The sequence below is a fragment of the Brassica rapa genome, chromosome A02 (genome assembly GCF_000309985.2).
Source record: "Brassica rapa cultivar Chiifu-401-42 chromosome A02, CAAS_Brap_v3.01, whole genome shotgun sequence".
Lineage (NCBI taxonomy): Eukaryota > Viridiplantae > Streptophyta > Magnoliopsida > Brassicales > Brassicaceae > Brassica > Brassica rapa.
The window spans coordinates 5,392,148-5,411,734 of NC_024796.2; the positions used below are offsets into that span (position 1 = coordinate 5,392,148).

General features: G+C 29.1%; 4 protein-coding genes across 4 annotated transcripts; 3 read left to right on the forward strand and 1 right to left on the reverse strand.

Annotated features, from left to right (window-relative positions):
• Positions 1-2,458: 2,458 nt before the first annotated feature.
• On the forward strand, positions 2,459-3,250 carry LOC103851767. The gene has a single exon (XM_009128638.2). It carries the CDS (start codon positions 2,459-2,461, stop codon positions 3,248-3,250), a length of 792 nt encoding a protein of 263 aa, XP_009126886.2.
• Positions 3,251-5,024: 1,774 nt separating this feature from the next.
• Positions 5,025-8,106, forward strand: LOC103851583 (WUSCHEL-related homeobox 2-like). Its single transcript, XM_009128453.3, has 2 exons — positions 5,025-6,130; positions 6,415-8,106. The coding sequence occupies exons 1-2, from the start codon at positions 5,791-5,793 to the stop codon at positions 6,876-6,878; spliced, it is 804 nt and encodes a 267-aa protein (XP_009126701.2). The 5' UTR covers positions 5,025-5,790; the 3' UTR covers positions 6,879-8,106.
• A 5,580-nt stretch (positions 8,107-13,686) lies between these two features.
• LOC103851584 (non-specific lipid-transfer protein 4) lies at positions 13,687-14,473 on the reverse strand. Its single transcript, XM_009128454.3, has 2 exons — positions 14,048-14,473; positions 13,687-13,885 (listed from the first exon to the last, which is right to left on the reverse strand). The coding sequence occupies exons 1-2, from the start codon at positions 14,374-14,376 to the stop codon at positions 13,876-13,878; spliced, it is 339 nt and encodes a 112-aa protein (XP_009126702.1). The 5' UTR covers positions 14,377-14,473; the 3' UTR covers positions 13,687-13,875.
• A 4,284-nt stretch (positions 14,474-18,757) lies between these two features.
• LOC103851585 (non-specific lipid-transfer protein 4) lies at positions 18,758-19,564 on the forward strand. Its single transcript, XM_009128455.3, has 2 exons — positions 18,758-19,193; positions 19,337-19,564. Exons 1-2 carry the CDS (start codon positions 18,862-18,864, stop codon positions 19,344-19,346), a joined length of 342 nt encoding a protein of 113 aa, XP_009126703.1. The 5' UTR covers positions 18,758-18,861; the 3' UTR covers positions 19,347-19,564.
• The last annotated feature ends 23 nt before the right edge of the window (positions 19,565-19,587 follow it).

Sequence of the window (19,587 nt, forward strand, 5' to 3'; positions counted from 1 at the left end):
TATTTTTTTATATCTTTTCATTTAAATATAAAAATACATATTTTAAAAAATCTAAAACTATGTTTGAAAAGATTTTAGCAAGATATTAATTTTCAAAAATTATATGTAAATATTTTCACTAATTTCGTAATTAGTTTTGAAATATTATTATATATTAATATATTTAGTTATCGTTTATAAAATAAAAAGTAAAAAATCTATCCTATTTTTATCTATTATATAATCATAATCAATCATATTAAAAGAAAATTATCATATTGAGCTAAATATGATAAATTATATTAAATTAATAAAATAATATATAATTTATTTTCATAATTATAAATACTTATGTTCAAAAATATAATATGTTGGTAAGACATGTTAATACTAGCAAACTATATAATACATGTATAAAAATTAACATGTATTTCATTAAAGTTAATAATATAAAATATTTATAACTACTTTAATCATGATATCTTTTTATATATATATATATATATATATATATTTGAAAAGTATTCTAACAAATCTGTTGATAAATATTTTAACGATATTTTAATTTTCAAAAAACTTATGTAAATATTTTCACTAATTTTATAATTAGTAATGAGCTATTATTATGCATTAATATATATTCAATTACCGTTTATAAAATAAAATAAAATTATACCCTATTTTTATCAATTTTATAATCATATGATCCATCATGTTAAAATAAAACTATTATATTAAACTAAAAATGATAAATTTATATTAAATTGATAAATTTATAAATTTTACTTTTCATAATTATAAAATATGCATGTTAAAATATAATACGATGACAAAATAACTTAACATTAACAAACTATATAATACATATATTATATTAGGATTTTTCTATATACAATAATATATTACTTAAAATGAATAAAAGTAAAAACATTTTGCTAAAAGGAAATCCAGCTTTGAAAGGCATGTCAGAATTTATCAAAAAGTAAATACAAAATAAATTTTAAATATGTTTTTCATGCATATATTAATTTGTTTAATAACTAAATGCAATCACAATAAAATAAATACATATGACGGATCTAAACAATTGATTAACTACATCATATAAACTATAACGTTATTAATTTATTGTATCTGAAATAGTTACATAAATATTAAAATATAAGATTAACTTTTTAAAAATGTATACTACTAATGATCTAAAATAAATATCAACGTATATAAAACTGAAAAAAATACAGAGCAGTTCGAATCGAGATCTAGTACTAATTAAATTTTAAGGCTTCTTCCAAATACTGTAAACTGCATTTTTAAATGTATAATAATATACTTTTGTTTAAGGAAGCACTAATTTTAGTAAACAAAAATCGACATAGCCTTTAGTTAAGAAAATAGAAAATAAAACTAACACTATCAAATAAAATAATAGGAGTAAATAAATAAATTCAAATACTATTTTGACATAAAATTCAATAATACTATTTTAACTTATAAATAAATTCAATTATACTATTTTAACGTATTAGAGAACTTGTATGCTTCATTTTCTATTTCAAAATATCATAAGTCTATAGTTTTAAGTTTTAATCCAACCCTATTTTGTTTTAATGGAATGAGAAATAAAATAATAAATAAATAAAATAAATTCATCAAAAATAAAATAGAGATAGAAAATTTTACTTGAAATGAGATAAGGTGCTCTAAGGGCATCTCCATCCCAACTCCATTTTTTCCTCTAAAATGGAGTAAAAGTGGATATGGAGTAAGTAATGCTCCAACCCAACTCCATATCTTACTCTATAATGAAATTTACTCCATAAATGGAGTAGTTTATTTTTTGTTTGTTCATCACTCTATAATGGAGTGGGAAATGGAGTAGGGTTGGAGCAATTTTACTCCATTTTTACTTTTACTCCATTTTGGAGGAAAAAATAGAGTTTTACATTGGAGATGCTCTAAGGGCATCTCCAACCCTACTCCATTTTCAACTCCAAACATCATTATGGAGTAAAATCTTCTCCAACCCCACTTCATTTTCAACTCCAAAATGGAGTAATGGCTAGGGTTACTCCATTTATGGAGTAATCTTACCCATTACTCCATTTTGGAGTTGAACTTTTTTTATTTATAAAATGGTTCTTTCAATCTTTAATGTTTTTATTTCTTACTTAAATAATATTTAAAATGATACATTAACATGAAAATAGTATATTCCACAAAGGATTATTTAATAATTTTAAATAAATAATGAAAATAACAGAAAAAATAAATAATAAAAATAAAAATAACATAAAATAAGTAAATTTAATAATCTGGAAAATCCGTTCCGGATCCGCTAAGGTCGGTAAATTTTTATAAGTATCTTGGATCTTGGATCTGGAGGAAGCTTCTCAAGTTGAGAGAGTTGGCTTATCAATTCATCCGGTTTGAGATTAACGATGGTCACACTGCATTTTTTTGGCATGATGACTGGTTGCAGATGGGGAGACTCATGGATATCACGGGTGATGTGGGTATGTACTACCTTGGGGTTGCGAGAACCGCTCGAGTTAGTGAAGCAGTTCTGGGTCAGCAATGGAACATCAGAGGTCACAGGAGTAGGCATTACCATGCACTTCATGACCGTATCCAGAATGAAAGGGTACCACTTGATGAACATGGTAGAGACGTGGTGCTTTGGAAGCATGATGAGAACACATATAAACCGCACTTCTCTTCTAGTAGAACTTGGGATCAAGTACGGGTGAAGAAGAATAAGGTGGTCTGGAGCAAGAGTATTTGGTTTTCACAGGGCGTTCCTAGATACTCTTTTATTGTTTGGCTGGCAATAAAGGATCGACTATCAACTGGAGTGCGTATGAGGGTGTGGGGCATACAGCAAGGTTGCTTGATGTGTGGAGAAAGGGATGAGTCGAGGGACCATATCTTTTTTGCTTGTCCTTTTACTTTCACTGTCTGGAATAGACTTGCAGGACGGCTGTGTGGGCGACGGATCAATCCTGACTGGAGTCTTACTCTGCAATTTGTTACCAGAAACACTCTTAGCAGCTTGGACAAGATACTAGTCCAAATGCTGTTTCAGACATGCATCTATTACATGTGGAAGAAGAGGAACGATCGTAGACATCAGAAAGGTTATCACAGTACAAAGCAAGCTATCCGAATCATCGACAAGGCCATACGGAACCGAATCAGTTCTCTTCGATACAAACCTAATCATAAGCTAGCCGGGTTGATGCAGCGTTGGTTTGAAGTTTTTGATAACACATAGGTCTTTACGAGCATTTTCTTTGTATAGCTCATAGCTTATAGTTTTCTCACCCAATGTAAATGCATATTCTTTACTTGATCAATAAATTTCACATTTCATCAAAAATAAAAATAAAAAAATTATAAGTATAAGATTTTATTTGCAATTATTAATAAAATAAAAATGAAATCTTTAAGAAATATTATTTTTGGAGTAGAAAATGGAGTAATACATTGGAGTAAAACCTTACTCCATTTTGGTGTTGCACCATTTTGGAGTAAAAAATGGAGTAATACATTAGAGATGCTCTAATGACACTAAAATACCAAATTTAATATAATTTTATCTCTAATGAAATTTGGTATTATGATTGGAGTTGGAAATAAAATATGACATTTAATGTTATTTCAACATCAATGAAATTTAGATATTATGAAATTCTAAAATATCGTCTGCCATTTGTGCCATTTGTGTCCACAATGGTGTTTTATATTAAAAAAAAATGGATATGTAAGTTTTCATCCATTTCAATTTCATTGTAAGTATTTAGTAAATAGAAGTTTTAAAAATAATTTATTGAAAAGAAAAAGGAAATGCTTCAGTTAAAAAAATGCTTACAGTAACATTTTTAAAAGTCTATATGTGGGAGTATGTTACACTGTTTCTCGAGGCAAATCTCTGCTCCTATAGATTCGTAGGTGCCTAAAAGACTCAAATTGAAGCCATGCATGTCTTTTGCTTCACAATTTGTCATTCCCCATGCAACTTCTCACAAATCATACAATATATATATATATAGAGTATTTTGCAGATTTTTTTATTTTGCAGATTACACATTTCTATATCAAAAGTTCGTGGTAACACAATAAACTTTTAACTAATTGATAGTTGTACGATGGCATCACTCTATTAGTCAGAACTGTTGAAAGTTTGACTTTTCTTTGATCTGTCTAGATTTCAGGTTTGTAAGCTAAATTATGAAAGATGAAATAATAATAGTTTCTATATGCTGCCATTGTCGTGGTGTAATATTCGCTAATACTACTACTATTAAGAGTAATGGAATAGTCAAGATTTGATTTCTGAATATCTTCACTTGGTGAATATTCTATAGACTGTTTAAATATGATGAGGCTAGATACAATACTTTTTTCTTTTTTGTAAAAAGCTAGATACAATACTTGATAGAGTAATCTCCAAGTAAAGATATTCACAAATGTAACCTAGAATGTTCCAATAAGAGAATGACGAAATAATCTATAGTTCCAGAAATGGAATATTTCATCATCAAGGACAAGATCTTGCTTAATCATTTCACAGTGTTCTTGGTTAAACATTTCTGTCATTTAACACAGTTATTTTAGCCATAGTCTTTATTTTAAAAATCTAAGTGGTCTCATAAAATACGTGTACGACTATGTATATATATTGTATAGTGATAAGACGTATTTTCATGTTATCTGGTATAATCGTGTTTTTGTCTTCATCGATTTGTTTTTCGAGATATTTTATTACAGACAATTTATGATAAACGTACAAGAAAAAGTATCATAAACTAAATCCGGTGAAAATGCATGATACTTTTCCTTGTACGTATATCATAAACTAACTATCTGAAAAGAAAATGACAGAGCCATATTTGAATTCGCCACTGTCCACCTTGATTATACTAAGCAAGATATGATCGACATCGGATTTGAGAAATGAGACTGAGACCAAGAGGCAAAGCAACTAAGCCACTAGAATTTTCTGTTTTGACGGTTTACAATATAGGATCACGGTTTTGTTTCTTTGCCAAAACATTTTGAAATATTTGAAATTGTTAAGAAATCGAAGAGCCAAGCGGCTCGACTTCTTATTGTCGTGTTATATAAATTATATCTATAAAATGTGAGTACTATATAAGACATGGTGATATATAATTATAATAAGATATGTCAATTTCCGAAGCAAACTATACATGTATAGGCTTCTCATGACCTACAAAGAACACAATCCAACCAGCTATCTTTTGCCGCCCTGTTATATTAACGTTCGTATTTATCCTTACTGTCTCTTTCATTTCCAAGACTTATGGCTCTCCTTCATTAGTTCATTAAAACACTTCACAAAAAACATTCGTAATCCCCAGAAAAGAATAAGAAAAAGTTATTAAAATCACATAATTCAAACAGTTATGTTCACGTGGAATAATATTTAATAATTATTTGTAAACAATTTGAGATAGACTCATAGACAAGTATTGTGGTATCTTTTTCTATTAGCCGCAGTTTATAGCAAATTAATTAAATGATAGTAGTACTTATTTTTAATCTTAAGAGTAATGATTGATTTTACAAAAGAAAAACCTGAATAAATCCAAATGTTTTTTTCTTTCTATTTGTCTTCTCATAAAGAGTAGCCTCTTTTTTACCATTTCAGCCGCTCCCTGCCATGTTTTCAGAGTCTTCAGCACAGAAAACGACACGCATGTCACTGTCTTTCTCTCTTCATTTCATTTGACTCTGTTCCACTTCCTCACTAAATTGCTATATAAATATAAGAGTCTCCCCTTGAATTCCATGCATCAATCAAACCCCAAAATTCTCAATTACCTCACAATGGAAAAGGAAGGGAAGGTAGGAACGGCAAGCAGTTCAAGGTGGAACCCAACGAAAGAACAAATAACGCTTCTTGAGAATCTTTACAAGGAAGGGATACGAACACCAAGCGCCGATCAGATACAGCAAATCACCGGTAGGCTCCGTGTGCACGGACATATAGAGGGTAAAAACGTCTTTTACTGGTTCCAGAACCATAAGGCTAGACAACGCCAAAAGCAGAAACAGGAGCGCATCGCTTACTTCAATCGTCTCCTCCACAAAACCTCCCGTTTCTTCCGCCCACCGCTTTGCTCAAACGGCACGTAGTTCTTCTCCATATTTTCTCTTTTACCTGCTTTCTTATTGATCACGTAAAATATAATATCCATAATGTACTGAAATCTAGTACAAAAAACATATATAATCGGTTTCTTGTTGTTTACGTCTCTTTTTTGGTATTAAAGGTTTGATCGAATCGTTTCTATCATAGAAATGTTTTTGAGATGTCTTTTAGCGTATATATAGTCCAACAGTTTTCTTCAATTTTATTATATTTATAGGGTTTAAACGTTCTAAACTTATTGTAATTTTGTTGCTGTGAAGTGGGTTGTGTTAGTCCGTATTATTTACAGCAAGTAGGTGATCATCACAATCAACATGGGCATGGAAGTGTATACAGACACAGTAACAATGTGATGAATCCAAACGGGGGCTACGATAAGCGCACAATCACAGATCATAAGAAGCAATTGTCTGACATAACTACAACCGCAGCTAGACTGTCAATGTCATCGAGCTCACTTAGATTTGACCGATTTGCCCTTTGTGATCACGGTTATAACGGTGAGGACATTAACGTCAATTCTAATGGACCGAAGACGCTTTCCCTTTTTCCTCTTCAGCCTTTGGACGCGGCCAGTGAGGATGGTGTTGGAAATTCCAAAATTTCCCCTGGGCGTGACTCTCCGGTGACTTGTTTCGGTGATGGCGGCGGACGAGAGCAGCCGTTTATTGATTTCTTTTCTGGTGGTTCTAGTAGGTTTGCTAATGGTGCAAATGGGTTGTAACAAAGGGTTTAAATGGGAATAAACATTTTCTTTTTTTATCATTTTGTCATTTCATTTACAAATGGGTTGAAAAAACATGAAAAACTAGTTTAGTCCAATCTGAGTAATTTTATTTCACATTTAAAATAAAATTGAAGTACATATTATATAACAATAATGTCGATCAAAACCAAAACTGTATTACAATAATGTCAATTATAACAAATTAGTCGCATATCTGGATTTTTATATTTTAGTTTTTTGTGATTTTTATTTCGAGTTGTCTAAAAGAGAATAAAAGATAAATCATGAAAAGATAAAGCGCTTCAAATACAGTAGGAAATGTGTTTTGTTTATCCCTGATTATCTTGAAAAAGTAATGAGAGACTTTGGAAAAGTCGAAATAAACTCTTGTTTGCACAGAAAGTTATCAGTGAAGAGGAGATGCTACCAAAAGAATGACTTTCTAGCCTCCAAATGAATCTCCATAGGAAGGATGCGCAGAAGTTAAATGCAGAGACCTTCAAGTTGATAGCTCAAATGTGTTATTGAAGGGAAAGACTGATCTTGACCTTGATTGGATAGTAAGAAATAGCGATGGAATATTAATGGATAGTGTAGTGGAATTTAATTTGCAGGTCGTCACAACCACAAGAAAAAAACTGAATGCTCTGCACTTACGTATGGGCTTTACAATCTTGCTTGTCATTAGGATATACGTATTGTAGAGATCAAAGGAGATAAAACATGGTCATCAACCAGTACTGTCATCAACAATGTTCTCAATATGAAATCCAACAATATAATCTAAAACTAAAATATTACATCTATACACTATACTGTTAGGACTTAGGAGTCGGGAAGCCATGTTCTGGTTGGCTAAATTATCACACATGAAAAGTTCTTGTAACTAGTATAAATTAGCTTTTCAAAAATACATATAAATTAGCTATGAATACTGTAAAATCATCACCTCATGAGTTTGGTCCTAGTTGTCCAAACTTTCTTCAAGAGATTGTAATTAGTACTAGATCCGCACCTTGCGCGGGATGAACATTATATATATAAATAATTATATATATTATCTGTTTTTACATGAAATAATAAATATATATTGAATAATTAAAAGTCATTAACTATTATATATATAATTAAATTTGTGCGAACATATAATTAAATCAATTTTATTAATCCAAACAACATTTTTTTTCTATTTGATAGGATATGTAATTAAATTTTAAATGATATTAACATATATATTATATTTTTAATATTAATATCTATTAAATGATGCTTTCTACTCATATGATTTTTTGATCATTTTTATTTTTTATAGTAAAAACTTTAAATTACTGATAACAAATTTTTCATGGGATTAATAGTTTTAGTAATTTATATATTTTTTTAAAATTAAGTTGTCAATGTTCATTCAAAAATTTTATCATAAAAAAATTGTTCATATTAAATTTCAAAACTAAAATATTTATGTATTTGATATAGTTTATAATTTAATTTAAAATGATATATATATTAATCTTAATAATTATTTAAGATAGACTTTTTACTTATATGATTTTGTAATCATTTGTATTTTGTCATAACAAAAAATTTAAACCATGGATCACAAAATTTGAATGTGAGACTTTTAACAGTTTTAGTAATTTATAGTCATTTTTAAAAATTCAAAATATAACATATACTGAAAAATCTAAATTTTTCTTATATGTTTATTGTGGTTGTTTAATTTATTTTAATAGTTTAAAATTAAAAAAATATGAAAAAGATACACTAATTTTTATCAAATTTTTAGTATTCAAAATCATTAATTGTCATATATATTTTAGCCGCATTAGACAATTTCATAATTTTTATTTAAGAAAATTATAAAGAATATTTATAATAAACTTATTGTTAGATTAATAATTTTTTTATTATATAATTAGATGAACCAGCATATTTCTCTAATGATTCTAAGAATCATCTTAGTGATGACACGTGGTTACAAAAAGAAGTTGTAGTGCTTCTCAAATAATATATATAGGGGATGCTATGTAGTGTAGTATGGAAATCAGTATACTATTATTAACTTTTATATTTATCTTGTCTAGTTTCGTATTTTACGATATTATGCTTTTGATCTTCTATACTGTACATAATCAATATTCAATTCATTTCACAAAGAATTTTCGTCTTAAGATTTTATTGTTTTAGAAAAATATTGTTTTATATTTTCGGTGCAGAAATTGAAATAAGAATCTACTTTTGGTCATATTATTTAATATTTTAATTAGAGAAAGAAAAATATTAGTATATGAATATATGGTAAAACAAATCTTTTAGATGATTTCTTAATTTGTGAAAAACTTTCAAATGACATTTCAGTATAAGGTGTTATATAGGCAGTCGCGGAGCCAGCCAAAAAATTCAAAATAGGGCCTATATATACAAAACTGGTTCACGATCTCCCTACTCACTTGGTCCAAGTACATTTGGGGTCAACAAAATTAAATCACATGTTTAAATTAGCTATGAGCAAATAAAAGTTTACTCAGAAATACAAGTTTTTTTTGTAATAAAAGTTCATAGGGTTCAAGTGACCTCCTCCTAGTTACGCTGCCTTAGTAAGGCCCTGTTCGAAACTACGCTAGACCCTAGTCAGGTGGTAATTCCAAGTCTAGCGAGTTACCGAAAAATCGAGGAGTATTCGGGAATTACGTGGAACCTAGTTTTAAATATATTTATAATATATTTAGCTAATTTTAAACATGATGATACAAATTCTTAGACATAATTATATAATTCTTATATATAATTTTAAAAAGTCTCTTTTTGATTTGTAAATGGTGGGTTTGGTACGAAAAAAAATCCTTAAATGTAATATGTATATGTTTTTTGGGTTTGATAGCTAATTGTAATTATTTAATAATGAATAATTACACAAAATCTCTAAATAATGAGTAAAAAGTAATCAACCGTGTTTTAACTTACACGGACAAAAAAAGGCAGTCAACGCGGGATTAGGCGGAAATTAGGCAGTCTTACATTGGTCAACGCGGGTCAACGCCTGGCTACACCGATTTGGGCATAATCGCCACAGTCAACCTCCGAACAGCGCCTAGGCGGCCGCATTTTCGAACAGGGAGTAATGGATAGTGACAAAAAAGTATATACTTTAACTTGGTCTTTTTCCTGCGCAATAAAAATGTAAAGTTAAATTATATTTTTTAAAACTTTTGTTAATATTTTAGATTTTATTATTTGCTTTAGCAATATTTTAATTTAACATTTTATTTAATTAAATTTAAAATTAAGAAAAATAAATAATTTTGCTTATTCAAAAATTATATTTAAGAATGAATGTGTATATATTTAAAATTATAATTTTGGCTTGACTTTTATCTACTTGTTTTAGTTAAAATATATTAAAGAAAATTACATACAATTAAAAGGATTTTTTTTTTAAAATTCTTTACAATTATCAAAAAGCAAAATTAAATGGTATTTTAACAAATTGTAGATATTAAAAGAAAACTGATAGTCTTAGGATTAGAAATTTATAATTTAAAAATAAAATTTTGAAGAAATTATTTTAGTAAAAAGAAATTGTATAATTATTAAAAAGGTTAAATAATTTTTTGAACAATATTGCGATGTTTAAATTTCTATTATTATATTATTTTAATGTTATATTTGAATTAATTTAATTTGATGATAATGTATGAGTTATTAGTTATTACCATATTTTAAAAAACTTACAAAATACTAAATTAACATTAAATACAAATGTCTATGTCATAATTAATTTTAAGCCTTGTCATATTTTTTAACAAGTCATGTCATTTTGTTCAATGCAAGTGAATATGATGATGACATATAAACAAAATTGAAAAAATTATTTTTAAATAATGACTGGAAATGCCTACTTGTACTATGCAAATTGATATACTATCGTTTAACCTTTGACTGTTTAAAATTCTATTTTTATATTTACAGTAAGGTATATTTACAGTAAGGTCAAGGAGAAATTACATGTTTACCATTTTTGATTTACGTTTTTTATTTGAATAGTGTTTGTAATATGAGTCTGTTTTAAAGTCAATTTAATAATTTTGTAAGAAAAAACTGTTATTTTCTCGCTAACATGTATTTTTCTTTCATACCTTTAATACTTTTCTCTCCCTCTTTTTATCCAAGAGAAATGCTAAGGAAATCTCCAATCATGATATCCAATTTGATGTTGAAATTACATCAAATTTGGTGTTTTGGTTTCATTATTTTTTTTGTCATCTCCAACCATGACACCAAATATTACACCAAAAATAATATAATATATTATTTGATGTTTTCAGTTTTAATAATTTTTATATTTTTATTACTTGTAATTAATAAATAAATATTTTATCACACTTTAATATATGTTTGTTAATTTTTTGTAATTTTCTGTTTATAAAATTATTTACATTTATATTTTCTTGGTTTAAAATATTATACTTTTTTGTATTTATTTTATATAAAATATTATATCAAAAATTACAAACTATTAATTATGAAAAGTACATAACAAAATAATATATTTTAATAAAATTTGTATTAATTAGTAATACAAATTTAAATATATTCTAAAATAAAAATAAAAATGTTATTTTAATTTTTGGTGAATATAATTGTACTACATAAGAATTTAATTAATTACATCTCCTTCCGTTTTTTTAATATAAATCGTTTTAGAATTGTGCACATAAATTAAGAAATCATTAATTTTTTATATTTTTAAACAATAACATCATTAATTATTTACCTAACCACAAATCAACCAATAATAAAATAGAAGGTATGTTATCATTGGTCATATAACATTTAGTGTTAATAAATTTTACATAGAAAACTAAAAATGTCATAAAATTTGGAACATAAAAATTTCTCTAAAACGACTTATATTAAAAAACGGAGGGAGTATTAAATAACTTTACAATAATGTAATATCATTAATTGTTCATTAATGATTAAATTGAATAAATATTATAATCTATATTTGAAAATAAAACTATATTACATCATACTGATTCTGAAAAATATATTATATATGTAAAAATAATTTTAAAATAGAAAAAATAAAATATATTTATGTTTAGTTACAAATTTTAACTAATAATAATAACTGAACTACATTATTCAAATGAAACATAATAAAATATGCATATAAAATTTTTGGTTTGATGAATAGTGTTGCACTAAATTTTGTATAACACTATTCATTCTTTACTAAATTTGTTGGGATTGTGTCTTTTTTTTTGTGAATAAACTACATCAAATTTGGTATCTTGCTGTTCCATTGGAATTGGTCTGAGACTCTGAGTAACACAAACTTTTATTTTTCTTTCCTCTCGGCTAATCAGTTTTGTTCTATATATTTTACTCTATATTTTACCAAAAAGACATAAATTCTCTTATAATGTTTGTGAAATTGTGAACAAAAGAAAATGTTGGTGAAAAAAAAAAATCTCTTATAATGTTGACAGGAAGAGATGGTGGTTGCTATTCAGGTACTTCGTCAATATTTGTCAACTAAAACCGTACTATACAATTACATTTTTAATACTATCCAATTAATGCAATTTATAACTAAGGGACACGTGTATCAAACATCAAAACTCACAAGTCACAACTCTCCCAACTAGCATAGCCACGTTCCCTAAACCCATTGGACAACGTTTCACATTTCCATTAGTATTTTAGCATTATTGTCCACATTATGCTACACGTATTAATTATTGTTGGTTATCACGATCTCGGTTGTCTACGGCTTAAATGATAAACCAGGAGCTTAGTTAACACTTCAACGTGTTAGTTCGGTTCTTGGAATAATTAGATTGAACTGGCTGGGCTGAAGATTGAGCTATGGTTAAGTAAGCAAACCGGATTTTTCACGAAGTTGTAAACCGATTGTTGTAACGTGTTATTCTTAAGACCACCTTCTCGGGTTTGTGAGATAGATTTATCGAGCTATTGTGATATATTTGAGACGAAAAGTATTTGATTCTTCTTCGAGTTTGTTAGTTATGGATTAGACGTTTCTGATTCGAGTTCCAACGCATTTGGTGCATATTAATTTGACTTATAGATGACAATATACTTTATTTTACCGGACATATTAACGCATTATTATTAATCCATATTCTCATTTTGATTTTTGAGAAAGTTAGGGGAATTTGACTTGAAATTCTACTGTATGCTATATTTTATATTTTGTTGGAGTCAAACGAAAATTATTTACAAATATTTGCATAAATTAAATCATAAACTACATTTGTTTCTTTGTTTTAGACTAAAATAGTAGTCGATTTCTATTCATGTCGACAATCGTGAATATCTCCGTGTTATGGTACAAATTAATACAAATTAATATCTCCCTGAAAGAAACCATTCAAAACAGTTTCGTATTTCAAAATAAAACCATTTCTAATAATTCATTCTATTTTTTTTTTAAATATAGTAACTCTATAATAGAATTGTGTTGTACTCCAATAGTATTCTATTTTAGAATAAAAATAAAGTGATTAACCAAAAATAAATGAATTACTCTATATAAAAAAATCCATTTTTACTCAATTATAGAATGAAAAATAGATTACCATTGAAGTATTTTAATTATGAACTCTATTTTACAGTGAAAAATAAAATAAGGTTAGAGATGTTTTGATAGTATTTGGTTTCTGGTACCACCTCAAATTTATAATCTTGACCACAAAACTAAGATCATAGTTTATCCATATTTATTGGTTATAGAACTCAGCACTAGTATCATTGATATGTACGAAGGAGCTGGATAAAGATATAAAGAGAAGATGTATTAATAAGGTACTATTATCATATCTTAAGCATATCAAGATACAATACAAGAAAGAAAAGATTACAAAGTAACATGACAAGAGTATGGTAATAACAGCTTAGATAGCCGTCTTTTATTATCTTATACTAAACCATACACTTCACGCTAATGTTGACATAAACTCCCATTTCACTTGACGCTGCAACAATAAAAACGATTAAGAGTATAAGTTAGGGCATAAAAAAATAAAATCAAATGATGGTCTCTAGATCCAGTAATTAGCTAAGTAAAGAAAAATATTTTTTTTTTAAAACTAGAGAATGTGAACTTGCACTTAGCAAAAAGAGAACGAAAAGCTTACTTGTCGCAGTTGGTACTCATGGAGATGGGATAGGGAATGCTAACACTGCATTTTCCAGGAAGGCTAGAGGCTAGACTTGGGTTGATGCCCTGTGCAGCGGCCTTTAGACACTTGCATGCTTGTTGGCGGTCCGCTGTGGTTTGAGCCATACCATTCAATTTTTTGACTCCCGCACAGCATGGAGGTGGCACCTCCCCGCCACTCGATAGGTAGGTGGCACATGGAGCCAAGCTACTTGTCACTGTGCCACATGTGATTGCTGCATCTACTGATGCGACAATGCACACCGTCAAAACAAGGCATGTAAAGAACCTAAGAGCAATAGCCATGGTGTTTTGATTCTCCTTTTTGTGATAAGAAAATAGGTTGATTTAGCTGAGTTTTGTTTTCTAAGATTGTATTTTGCTGTTGGTTGTGAGAAAAGTGTGAGGTGGTCATGGGTTTATATAGGGACTTTAGAAGGGAAAAATGATGACTAAAAGTAGATCGTTTGTTAGTAGTTGGATTGCATTTACTTCACTCAAATGTGCTTTAAATATATATAAATATCATGATTTTGTTTACAAAAAGAGTGTGCTAGAATGTACATGATTTGAATTGTTGTTATGTTAAGCTGACATGATTTAGGCTAAAACATTATAACATAGTGGTTTGTGTTGCCTGTTGCGTTACCAACTAGATTCAAATCCACATAATATACATTTTGTTCATAAAAATATTAATATTATAAATGTGCTTTTGATCAAGAGGTTTGTAAAAAGGTTACACAATATCAATAATTAAGCAATAAAAAATAGCAAAGCAACAATGTACACAATCAGTAATTTCTCATCTAGGTTTAATATGTATGCAATTTATATTTCATTTCGTCCAACTGAGTGCAATATGTAACCATGGCGTACGGCAAATGTGTGTATCCTATACCAGATTAACTTATTTAATTATCAGCTATGTCATACACGTAACTTGATTTACTAATCAATTATGTGCACTACGCCACTACGTTCGTAAACTTATGAACACATAGTTCTTTGGCCTTTGAATACTGTAAGATACATGTTAACTGTGGAAACACTTAGCAACTAATAGCCTACCAAGCTGATTAACCGTCTAATTAATGTAATGTGTAATTAAGGGACACGTGTATCCAACAATAAACATCACAAATCTCCCAGCTAACTTGATCACATTCTCGGGTTCCACGTATATATCATGTATTTAATGGTGGTAGTATATATATGGTGGTATTTCATTCAATGAAGATGTTCGTTAGTGCATACGCATTTCTAACCCCAATCTATTTTTCTAGCTAAAATAAAGTTTATTTTTTAAATATTTCAATTATACTATATTTTCCATCCTATAAAAGAATAAAAAATAGATTTACTCAATATATAGAGTAATTTGTTTTTTTTGTTCATCATTATATTTTTTACTATAAAATATCATATCACTAGAGCAACAATCAACTCTATTACAGAATTATTCTATTTTTGAAAAAAATAATAGAAAATCCTATTAGAATGGTCTTAAAATGTTTGAGTGAACTTAAATATTGCTTTAGCTTGAATAACCTAAAGGATTTGATGTTGCGGTTGTTAAATGCTAGACTTGATTCCAATGCATGTTTGATGGTATTAGAAATCTGATGTTTGTTGCTTGACTAAATAGAGATTTTTTTCATGGAAGTGGATTAGTCTATTGATTTTGTGTTAAAAAAAGGACTAGTCTTATTGGTTGTGTCTAAACCTATAGAGACTTGTTTATTGCTTGATTTACACCTTGACTTGGAACTAATTTATCTAGATCAGTTACATTTTCATTCAGGTTCTCTATTCATCAATTGAATATTTGTTTTGATCCTTGTTTACTTGAGTTAAAATCTTATTTACTTGTTTACTTTGAATGCATTTGAATTAAACATTTCTTTTGATTTTCATTGATTGTAATCTCTATAGGATTGGATTCAACATACTACAAGTATATGTTCTTGCATTAGTATGATCGATCTATTGTAAACTTAATCCAAATCAAGGTGTTTTAAGTCTTTTTGGTGTTTATTAAATATTTTCAGGTTAAATCATGTTAGAATGAAGTTTTGGACACAAAAATCAATGATTTGAACAAAAGAAAGAAGAAGCATTTTTGACGGTCGATCCATGTTTACTAAGGTCGATATTTTTTCAGTGTGATTGATCTCCTGGTCGAACCCAAGTTTGGTCTACGCAAGAAAAAAATGAAATTTTTTGGTATTTTGGTCCGATTTTCGCCTAGAATTCGGACAAATTTTGACTTATACCCCTTGTTAGATAAATGTTTGTCTTTCAGCGGATGTTGTTGGTCCTTTCAAACTCCTGATGGCCTAATTTTGGGTAATGACTCTTGTCTGCAACTCAATGTCAGCTCACCGCTTCAAGCAGAAGCATTGGTAGTTCGCGCAGATCTCCTCAGTGCCAAGGCCCTTGGTTTATCTAGTTATCTGTCTCAAATCAAATTGTTAAGTGATACTCTCAACAATCAAATCAAGGTCCTCTTCGTATGAGCTAAGAGAATCATCCGGGACATCGAAAATCTATCTTCATCCTTTATTGATTTCTCTTTTTCTTTTATCTCACGAAACTCTAACACTTTAGGGGATTCTGTCCCTATGGGTACCTTGTGTAATACTCTCTCCTCGTGAACTAGTTTATTTAATATATGAGGTGTTCAAAAAACAATCCATTGTTTGGATACAATTTCTTTTTCATCATACTTTTAGGTTTTATAGTTTATGGGAAGATATATTAATTCATACTCTCTACAATTTTATGTATTTATATTATTGTGCATTCATCTTATTTTTCAGTTTTTCCTGAGATGTCTGAGTAGTTTATTAACTCATTGCGATTATATCTGGCGTTTGGTAGACAGACCCGCAGGAGATTAGTCGGTTTTTCACCCCGCCGGATAATCAAGATTAAAAAAAAAAGTTATTTCCAAAAGATGAGAGAGGGTTGTTAACAATGAAAAGATGATTAAATTGCATTACCGTCAATTAATGCAATGCGTAATTAAGGGACACGTTAACAAAACATCACAAATACCCTACTAGCTTATTCACATTCTCCGATTTCACGTAGACCATATTTTATATTTCTATTAATGCATACAATGTCCACGTTTTACTTCTATATCACTATCGATGTATAGATCGTATTGTGATCCGATAGTTAGATTGTCGTAGTCTATGAATAGTCTTATTTCCACAATATAGACTTTCTTAAAGTAAGAACAGTAAAAAATGCGTTATCAACAATAACGTAGATTAACGGTGTTTGTGTGAATTTGGTTAAGTCCTTGTTTTGGCATCGTATATAAAAACGAGCATATACATAAAGAAGTTGATTAATTAGTTGATTGATTCAATTTAAATGTGGAAGTTGTTCGTCGGTGAAATACTTTTCTTTTTCTGTCTCTAACAAGTAATAACATTTTAATTTAACATTTTATTATAGCAATGCATAATTATTTTAAAAATCAAAATATATATATCAATAAAATTATTTTTACACTGTGTCGGCAGAGGTTAGTGTAGTGAAATTGTGATATTCAATTGCGTACTATACACATGGGCAGATTTATCGAAATCTTGTACGATGTCCTTGACGGTTCTTGTCCGATAGTCTCTAGTATCAACACCATACATCAACCCTTCACACCCAAAGCATTACCACATGCGCATAAAAAGAAATTTTTTTTTTTTTTTAAATTGTCCATTAGAGTGATCTTATTAGACATCCCGAAATGAAAATAAATATTAATCTGATTCCCGTTTGAAAAAGAACTTTGATGTTGTTTGGTCAGCTGTTCACGGATTTTGTATGAATTTTTACACATGATATCTATATGTTTGAATCTGAAAAATTTACCGACTTCTAGATTAGTAGGATTAGATTAGTAGATTTAGACCTGAATTGGCTATTAACCAAATTAAAATAAAGCATTAGACTGTGATTAGGAGTTTATGATGAATTATATAATATTTTATTTACAGATTTTTTTTTAATTGTGTGCATAATTTAAATGTACAAGTAAACCTCCATGCATTATCTATTATGTTTCTTTTTTTGTAACAGCGTTAGCTATTATGTACGTTTAAGAAACAATACTTTATAAGAGAAAAATCTAGTAAACCTCCATGCATTTTGCTATTATGTACTTTCAAGCAACAATGCTATATAAGAGAAAAGCCTTTATGTCTTTCAGATATGTAGTAAAGCTGGCCATTCCATCGATCTTGAAATCATTTGCATCACATCATTCGTGAATGTTTACAAAATGTGAGTTCTGCCAATTTATTTCCTTATAAACAATATTATTGTTGAAATTTAAATATATAATTTAACAAATGATTAAAAACTACAAATTTATAAATTACTAGTGATGAGACTCTAAGCTTGCTCGAAATTTGCTAAATCAAATGACAATATATACTTCATACAAATCCATAAATTAATTAATGTAGATGGGGGCTATATAGTTGGGAGCGTTGTGATGTTTGGTGTTGTGTACGCGTGTCACTCGGTTGCATATCGCGTTTAATTGAACGGTACTTATAATTTCTGATAGTTTATTCGATTTTTAAAGCCAAAACCCAAATGCAATCCAACTACTAACCAACGATCTACTTAATCATCATTTTTCCCATCTGAAGTCCCTATATAAACCCATCACTACCTAAGGCTTTTCTCACATCCAACAGCGAAACAAAATCTTAGTAAACACAACTCAACAAAATCGCCTTATCACAAAAAAAAAAGAGAAAATCAAAACACATGACTATGGGTCTGAAGTTCTTTACATGCCTTGTTTTGACGGTCTGCATTGCCGCATCAGTAGATGCAGCACTCACATGTGGTACAGTGACAAGTAGCTTGGCTCCATGTGCCACCTACCTATCGAAAGGTGGGGCGGTGGTGCCGGGTCCATGTTGTGCGGGAGTAAAAAAATTGAATGATATGGCTCAAACCACACCGGACCGCCAACAAGCATGCAAATGCCTAAAGGCCGCTGCAAAAAGCATCAATCCAAGTCTAGCCTCCGGCCTTCCTGGAAAGTGCAGTGTTAGCATTCCCTATCCTATCTCCATGAGCACCAACTGCGACAAGTAAGCTTTTCGTTCTCTTTGGCTAAGTGCAAGTTCACATTCTCTTTTGTTTTCTTATATATATATGTGATTACTTAATCTGAAGACCATGATTAATGAACCAAACTTAAACCCTTGGACATTGGTCGTTTGTATTGCTGCAGTGTCAAATGAAGTGGGACGCATATCATTGTGTGGATGATGAGTATGGTTTACCATAAGTAAAATAAAAGGGTCTATGTACGCTGACCTCACCATGCTCTAGGTTGTCTTGTTTGATTTCTTTTGTTGTTGTTGAAAGTTTGTCATGTTACTTTGTAATCTTTTGGTCTAGATATTGTATCTTAATTATGTTTAAGATATGACAATAGTAACTTATGAATCATCTATTACTGTGCACGGAGTAAAATCATCA